Source organism: Sesamum indicum, linkage group LG4, assembly GCF_026168435.1.
Source record: "Sesamum indicum cultivar Baizhima isolate 11 linkage group LG4, ASM2616843v1, whole genome shotgun sequence".
Taxonomy (NCBI): domain Eukaryota; kingdom Viridiplantae; phylum Streptophyta; class Magnoliopsida; order Lamiales; family Pedaliaceae; genus Sesamum; species Sesamum indicum.
In genome coordinates, this window is record NC_142660.1 from 8,849,073 (window position 1) to 8,858,239 (window position 9,167).

The 9,167-nt window shown below is 33.4% G+C and overlaps 1 protein-coding gene across 1 annotated transcript; it reads right to left on the reverse strand.

Moving 5' to 3' along the window:
* Nucleotides 1-2,922: 2,922 nt before the first annotated feature.
* Nucleotides 2,923-6,786, reverse strand: LOC105160142 (STOREKEEPER protein-like). The gene is made up of 2 exons (XM_011077406.3): nucleotides 5,668-6,786; nucleotides 2,923-3,214 (listed from the first exon to the last, which is right to left on the reverse strand). The coding sequence occupies exon 1, from the start codon at nucleotides 6,635-6,637 to the stop codon at nucleotides 5,708-5,710; it is 930 nt and encodes a 309-aa protein (XP_011075708.2). The 5' UTR covers nucleotides 6,638-6,786; the 3' UTR covers nucleotides 2,923-3,214; nucleotides 5,668-5,707.
* Between the last annotated feature and the right edge of the window lie 2,381 nt (nucleotides 6,787-9,167).

The following is a 9,167-nucleotide window of genomic DNA, read 5'->3' on the forward strand; positions in this document are numbered from 1 at the left end:
CAATTGTACCGCACATGAAAAAAAAATGCATAAACTACAACAGGGAGCAAATATCTGAGCAATAAACAAAATATACTAACAGCGACGACATCAACAAAGTTAACCTTTGAGAGCAATCCAAAGGGTCAATAGCCAAACAACTAGTAAGACGATACAATACTTTTGTAAAGTTTGCCAATGCGTCTCCTCAGCTTCGAGACGTTCATTGAAACGTTTCATGCGAATTTCATATTCAGAGATTCTATTAAGCAATCCAAGAATAATCTCTTTGGACCTACGGTACATGGGGGGGGGGGGGGGGTCAACCCGTTCGAATGTGCCACAGTCAAAACAATGATATGTGATGTATGTATCTATCCTCAATTATACAAGCGCAATGAATGTAAAAATCATTCGTTGACGCTGAGGCTAACCAATGACAATTATCAACCTAATATTCTTTGGAGATCATTAAATTTTTGTAAAAGGAACCTCACTACCAGGGCAACCTAGAAATCTTCAACCTAGATTAAAACTAGTCCATGAAGTTCGTAGAACGACATCCTTACCACAACTGCAAAACCGCACTACAACATCGGATGACCCAGAGGAATGCTGCCTACTAGTCGATCTACCCCCAGAATTGGTACTACTGAAATTGTGTGTGAATTGATTGTTCTCCACGTAGTATTCCCTATAGATTAAGTGCAAGGATGCAACATTACGAGCATCAAATGTCCAATATTAGATGGCCCTCAGTTATTTCTACTATATATTACTGTCAACCATATGAATGTAAAGGGAATCAGGGGAAAACAAAAATGTATTCAGAGTAGGAATCTGCCATTAGATAGTGTACAATCTGCCATTGGACAGTGTAAAATACCCATTACACCTAATTTACGGTGTAGTGCAACACAATCGAAAGCAAAAAAGCTTGTGAAACAAATACAATTACAAATAACATGGGTGCCAAGTTATTGTATATGCTGACGGTGCATAACGATGTATTACGATGTCAAAGCAGAATGTAAGGTAGAACATCGCGCATAAAACAGAGTACGGTAAAATAATTTGCGGCACAAATTAGAATGTACATGTCAACCAATTGTAGCAATTACGAGTGAGAAACAGTGATAAGCTGACTTATACTGGTTCGAAAATTGTTGGAATGCCACATAATCGGCTTGGTGCGCCGCGGAAGGACTACGATCTAATAACCCTAGAACTCGGAAAAGGGATTTTGAAAAAAATTAGAACCGGTAAACCATGTTAATAAATGGTTGTAGAGAACGAGAAGGTGTTGCGGAAACTTACCCAGAAGATTGTTGTTGAGTCGTGCCGTTCATTCAAACCTGCAAATGCTCTAGTTTCGCCTCTTTGTGTCGAACAACAAAAAACAGAATTGGGGACACTAGGGGAAAGACGAACTAGGGCGGATGTTAGGCAAAGTGGAATTTCAAATTCAAGGGTACAAGAAAGTAATTTCCCAGTTAAATGATCGCACTTAATCTAGGATTGTAAACATATTTTGGCGGATAAAATATGGATTCTGTATGCCCTAGTAAACTTATATGTAGCCTGTCCCATTTGGGACAATCCATTTGGTTGTCCCAACTCAATCCTAGGTAGCGATATCCTATCCCATCCAGTAAACACAGTCTTCGTGTATAGGGAGACCAATAGAGTTGATCTCACGTTAGATAGAAGTGCGAATAGAGGTTCGGCGGGCTTCGAGCCTCCTCAATGTATTTTTGTTGTCTTATTCTTTGTTGAGTAACAGAAGTGCAACTTTCTCACCCAAAAAAAGAAAGAAAAATTGAAAAAAGAGGAAAAAAACACCTTACTTGCTGCAATGAAAAATAGGTCCTTAAATAAGACAAATTCAAGAAGAAAAACCATCAATCTAGAAGAAAATTACAAAATTAGACAAAGCAGGCTACAACTCGTTACTAGAACTGCGGTTTGAAGAAGGGTTTGCATCTATACTATTATAAACGGAAGAGGATTTAAAAATTTAAAGTGGTAATTTTGATTCCACTACAACAAATTATTATAATATCAAAAATGTCCTTCAACTTTTCAAAAATGTCCTTCAACTACTTAATCAAGTTCTTTTAGGGTGAATTTGGACTTGAAAGAAGGACTCGGAGAAAGGATTTCAAACGATTCCATTTGAAATGAATTTGAAATTCATCCATATTCGTCAAAGCATAACTCAAAATTAAAATGGAACGATTTGAACCATTACATTTAAAATTCCCCAAACATATTTAATGGACTTGTTAGAATATTAATTCCATACAATTACACGTACTAAAAAATTAATTTCACTCCCATTTTGTTTAAGTTTATTGTTAATTGAAATTAAAATAACATATTAGCATTTGTTTTGCATGTATATATAATCATCGTTATCAATATAACATATATTGTACAAAGTATTAATTTTCAATTTAATTTGAGTAATTGATAATTAATGCATTAAAAAAATTTATCAGATAATTTTTGTACGTGAGATTGTAAGGCAACGACAAATTTTAATATAAAGGAACAAATTATGAGCTTCAATAAATTAACAACATTACTAAAATTATGCGCTCAGGTGTTGCATGACACCATATCTAATCATTATAAAAGTCTTTGTTAAATAAAAAGCTCTCTCTAAAAAAAATTAATTACATTTACGCATGAAATTAGGTCTAATTATATAAATCATTTATAAAATTACAACATTCTTTAGTATTTAAATTTTGATTTACATTGACACTCCAGAAAGGAAAATATCCTTACACAAGACATTGACATCCCGTTAATGTACTTATAATTGTACAAATGACAGAATATGACATATATCTACATAAGAAATCCTTTCTAAAACAACACCTTAGGTTTATAACATGAAGCAGGTGAGTTTATGGTATGTTCTCCAGTCGCCCAATATGAAACAAAAATCAGTTGTATAAATATCATTCACTCTCTGCAGGAATTAAGTTCTCAAAAGATATATTTGTTTGTGAGATATGACAAGTTTGATTACATCATCTCAAGTATACCTCACCTTCTTGCTTCTGCTTCTGCCAACTCCGTTCATAACTTCTGCTTCATCTTCTCTCTATTACAAAATTACTATCCAGAAAGAAACTTTACACCATACACAAAAGTCAAGGCAATTCTGAATCCTTGGATGCCTGAAAGATGATGCAATCTCTTGAAAAGTCCTCATCCACATAAACTGCAGTTGGGCAACAAACAAATGATAATATTTATGACTTGAAGAACCGTTGCAAGGCAAATTGTAGAAAACCACATTTTCAGCAAGATAAAAACTGCTCCATGGTTATGAAACAATGAAATGATTATTCTTTAGTCTTTAGTGATTGAAGAAGATGGTATGTATAGGCTGCATATTACACTCTAAAATTGTAAGAATAACAAAGTAGAAAAGTTTTAAACTGTGATTGGCATTTTAACAGATCCAAGAGAAAAAAGCTTGCTCATAATGCAATCCATGTAATAGCAGGGATCCAAACAAGTTCCAGGAAGGATGGGAAGAGCTGTACAAACATAACCATAACCACAAGAAGCAAATATCATTTATTGGGAGCTGTATCAAAATGACGACAACATGCAAGAACGGTAACTGAAAGGAGAAACTCATGCATTGAGTTTTCTAGGACGAAGTATCAGATTCTGAGAGAAAATTAGCTATACAAGTGAAAGCTAATCAAAACACATTACAAAAGCCAGCAACCACGTTAAAGTGCTGGACAACTGTAAAAATCGAAACACCAGTTGGGTATGGTTTAGGCAAATACCAATAAATTGTTTTACAATGAGGAAACATCAGATAATGTTGAAGCCTTTGCATTTCAAATTTTGGATAAGAAAGATGCAAAAGCTTGCTGCTTGCATAGATTGGCTATGCAGGACATGTTATTGGGACAACATCATGTGCAAGTCCAGCATTAAAGATCTATCTACAGTTCATTAATTGAAACAACAAACTGATGTAAAATTCCCATAAATCCTTTTATGGAAGGATATGTTACAAAGGAAATCTTCAGGTATGGTTAAAGTAAGTCATATCTTAATTCTCAACTCATCAGCTTGTCTCTTCACTTTCTCAATCACATACGTTAATTAAGTATTCCTTTTTCAATACAAAATAGTAATATATGCTAGTACTGTACTCAGAGCTGTTATAAGAAATCTCCATTGGGTCACAAGATGAAGAGTGAATTGTCTGGATAACATAGGTCATTAATTAAAAGATTTAATTGAGCTTTGGGCACCACCAAATTTTCATTTATCCAAGCTCAATCCTGCATGCTTGTAAAGTAGTCATGCCCAAGTTCAGTTCTGGACTGGCTAATTAAGAACATGCAAAAGGAATCAAAACATGACTTAATAAGAGACAACAGTAATAAATCAAATAGAAAGATCCAAATATAGGGGGCGACTTAATGATGTCTAATCTGCTATTAAATAACGTAATGAGAGCAAAACATGTCTCAAAATTTCTATTTGTCTACGTATCAGAAAACATAAAAAACTCGCCTTGTGTTCTTTTGTTCATCTAATACCGCCTTTTTTCCCCAGCCATATAGGCTTCTTCGAAGGAAATATTCTTTCTGATTTGTACTCTCTCTTTCCTGTTCTGTCATTATTTTCCACTTTTCATTAGAATAGTTAGTTGGCTAATGCATTTGATTCTCTAAAAGCATGGTTCTGGGATGTAACTATTTCATTTCTTACCTTTTTTTCACCCTGCTCTTCTCTTTATTTTTCATTATTCACTTATAATATTTATCTTCATTTTCTCTTTGGGCCAGCAGCAGCAAGAAGGGATAGCAAGGATTTTTGCGCCATGCAATTACCGCAAGATTAATCATTGAAGACTACCGACTTCCAATACCATATTCATGATTAGAATGGGAATAATGCATTTTATAAAAACATTATTAATGCAAGGAATATGAATGTATACACCATAATAGACTTCTCCTGAGTTCTGCTCGTTATCGGCTTGTTTCAACTAGCTCTAGATAGATCTTATCTATTAATGCTTTTAGCCATGGGGAAAATGAGAAGCGGCCATACGTGTGTGGCTTATGCAGCAACAAACAAAATTTTTTGAAACTGTTTAATATTTATGAAATATTAGACTGGAATCTTATCTGAACTAATACGTCAAAGGTAGTTTCATAACGCTCGGGTAATAATCTAGTATGACCGAAGCATTAGCCCTGTCCCTAGGGAACTCGCTAAGAGTACATTATGACATTATTTGTCCTAGTATTTGTGCATTCAAAGTGCAGCTGCTGCTTGCCTCAAGCAGTTATATCCTAATTCCATGCATGATGACGCAAATATTTTATGTGCTTCCTAACTTGTGACTTGATTCTCTTTCATTAGCTATGACCAGAAAACACAACTTTGAAAACAGGCAAGACCTAATATTTCATAAATATTAAACAGTTTAAGTTTCGAAGGCAAGACCTCTGTCGAGACATAAAAATGATCATAAGATCTAAATGTAACAGAAAATGGAAACGTACAGTATGAAACAGAAATCTAATTTTCCAAAAACCACATCAACTCAATAAAACAGCATATATAACTGAAATCAACATTTAGAAACAACAACAAAATAACACTTCCATGGACAACAACCTTATGTTATACCTGTTCAAAAGCCAAACATCTCTTAAATCCTTCATTTGCTTCAGAGTAGATTGTGTAAGTCCCTCCTAATCAAATCAATCCTTTTAAGCTCCAGTCTAAGCTCTGCAGCTTTCACAGCCCTCCACTTCTCTTCCAGCTCTTGTGCCTTCTCTCTGCCAATCAATAGAATTTTCTCCTTGATGATGTTGGAATATCCATTTTCATCCAAAGACGATGACAAGAGTGGGTACGCAGAAGCAAACTCCTCTTTTCCAATCTTCCCCACTTGTTTTTGGTTCTTCACTATCTCTTTTTCTGCATCATGCTCTTTCCCAGCCCTTTTTCTCTTCTTTTGGGATCTGCTTCTGTCTCCCCTTTGTGGTGTCTCCTTTTCTTTTTGAGCATGTTTATCCCCAGCTTCGTTTTCATCTTCTCCCCACAGTGTCTTCGACACCTCAAACACAGCGGACTCATGGGCATCCGAGAAATCAAGCCAGCCCCCATTGGCGCGAGCTCTTTTAAAATTGTTTTCAAACTTCCCCTTGAGCCTACGAATCTTCTCAGACACCTGAGTTCTCGTAAACTGATGCGGAAGACTGTCCTTGATGAAGTTGTAAAACTCGGTCCACTTGTTGTTCCTCCCGTCAGCCCAGAAAATGGCGAGGCCTTTAAGCAGAGAAATTTCATCCTCTTCGGAGAATATTTTAGAGAAAGGGGTGTTCTTCTCGCTGGGTTTTGCGGCAGGCGCGATAATGAAATTGGACGCAGATGAGGAAGAGCATTCCGACTCGTCTTTTCGAGGTACGGGTACTTCTTCTTCACGCGGCAGATTCAACTTGGGCTTCTTCGGGGGCAACGCTGCTGTGCATTCCTCTTCTTCGCTTTCGGAGTCTGAGTCAGAATCGGTCTCTTCGTCTGCCTCGTTAAGAGTTTGTTGCTTATCTTCTTCGTCTTCTCCATCTGTGTTGAAACTCAGACGCTGGGGCCTCATTTTCAGGAGAGAAGTGAGAGGAGTGGAGTAGTGGGGAGAGCTTTGTACTTCGATTCGTGCGATTGAGCGACAGAAAAAGGGGGATGAAGTTGGGCAGGGGGTGAAGCAGAAGAACCCAGCAAGAGACTGCTCAGTTCTGTCGAATAACTTTTTCCCTCCCAAAGAAATACTAAAAGTCGGCGGTAGCGGTGTTCAAGATCGTTAACCGGTTCGGTTTTTTTCAGCTTTTTTAATATTTTTTAAATATATATTATAAATAATCTTAGTATTTTTTTTTAATTTTATTCAAAAATACATGTACCTAAATACTAAAATTTGAAAAATAAAATATATACTGAAAAAAATATTTACAAATACAATTAAAAATTTGAAATGAAAAGAAAAGAAATAATAATAAATAATAATAAATAATATATTTTAATATAACATAATTAATAGAATAATATATATATATACAGTAAAACCTCTATAAATTAATACTCTATAAATTAATAAACTCTCTAAAATAATAAAATCTTCCGGTCCCGACTTGGATCTTTGTAAAAAATCATCAAATTCGATAAGATAATAAGATAATAATTTTTCAGAAAATTCCTTTATAAATACTAGGTCCCATTAAAACTCTAAATTAATAATTCATAAATATTACAATTATAAATATTATAGTAATTTGCTAAAATATGAAATCTGTAATGCTTTACGCATTTGATCATTCATGGATGATTTTATGATGCCTTTTAGATGAGAAGACATGGTGGGTTGTTATGAATTATATTATTTTCATATTGAGATTTATATAGTATATGTTTCATTCATTATGTATGAATATATTTAATTTGTTATAATAGTTATTTAAGTGCAACAAATTAATGTAAACATATATATTTAAGTAATTTCAATGAATTGATACATGCGTCTATGAATATAATAGTTAATTGTATACAATGAATCGATATTATACATAAATATATTCAATTAGTTACAAAGAATTGATTGATGCATGAATATAAACAATGAAACATATATGAATTCATTTATTTTTAATACATTTGTACTAAATTTGTTGAATTTAAAAAGTCTCTCTTTTAATTAATAAAATATTAATTTATCGATAAATTAATATCTCTCTAAATTAATAAAATTTCATGGTCCCAAGGTTATTAATTTATAGAGGTTTTACTGTAAATTGATTTTCGATTTAGTTCGGTTCACTCACTCAAAAGAGACGGAAAAAATTGAACCAAAAATTAATTTAAAAAATAATCAAAAACCGAACCGAATTTTTCAATTCGATTTTCAATTCGAACTGAATTCTCAATTTGGTTCGGTTCAACCGATTTAATCGAACTGTGAACACCCATACTAAAAGTTGTTATATTGTATTTTCTTCTAAAATATATGAATTATTGCTAAAATTTGTAAAACTTAATAAATTGTATCAAATTGTAGAGTAAAATCAATTAAAAATTATAAAAATTGCAAAAACTAAATAAATAAATAAATTGTCAAGAAGACAAATTAGCTCCTTAATTTTGATGACGCTTTTTTGAGTTGGACCCATATCAACTTTCTTTTTTCTTTTTCTTTTTTTCTTTTAGGTATTTATTTGTTTATTAATAAAAAGCACAAATTCCGTGGGATTCATATTATGTCAATAGAATTGTTACACAATGGTAATGAAATAAATGTATAAATAAAAGTCTTTTTAACTAAAATTTAATATGTAATTCATAAATAAAAAAATATGGCAATATCTATTTGTTTTGGTTAAGTATAAGTGACCATTAAGTCGTATAAGTAACTTTGGGCAGAGGCAATCGTATACAGACATACAAACGTAAAAACTTTATATATTTGTCTATCTATAATCTCAATACTCTCTATTATATATTATATATTATATTGGGAGAAGATTTTTGACCAAAATGTTTAGTTTTGACACAAAATTTTTTATATTTAGAAAATTTTATTATTGTAAAAATGGCAGAAGCGAAAGAACAAGAAACTACAAATTCTATTGCTGCAGCAAGAACTGAAATTGGAGGTTGAAAGCTGTAACTGATACAGTTTAACTCTGGTAAAACTTGACTTTTTTGAAGAAGACTATGGCCAATATATCTACAAGTTTGAATATCTAACTGCTATAAACTAACTAAAAACGTGTAAAACTAATAAAAACGTAATGAAGTAAGTAAAGCGTAAAAGCGCTTATTACTAGCGGTTTACAAGTTCAAATGAAAGAAGTCGTACTCTTACTAATAGAAACACTAGAATTTAAAAGGCTGGTAAAAGTGCTTCTTCAATAAAACGATTTCTTCTTCTTCTTCATCTTGGACTAGAAGGAATGATTGCAGCTGCTGTAGCATCTGCTGTAAATAGCTGAAAAAGCTCCATGGGAATACCTTTCTTTACATCTCCTCCTCAAGTTGGGCTTGTCAAAATGTTGACGAGACCCAACTTGGACAACAAATAGAAGAAACAAGGACCAAGTAACGCCTTAGTGAACATGTCTACAGTTTGCTCAGAAGAG

What these genes read in the sequence shown, in the direction of transcription:
- LOC105160142 (XM_011077406.3), bottom strand. Translation starts at nt 6,637, where the DNA reads ATGAGGCCCCAGCGTCTGAGTTTCAACACAGATGGAGAAGACGAAGAA.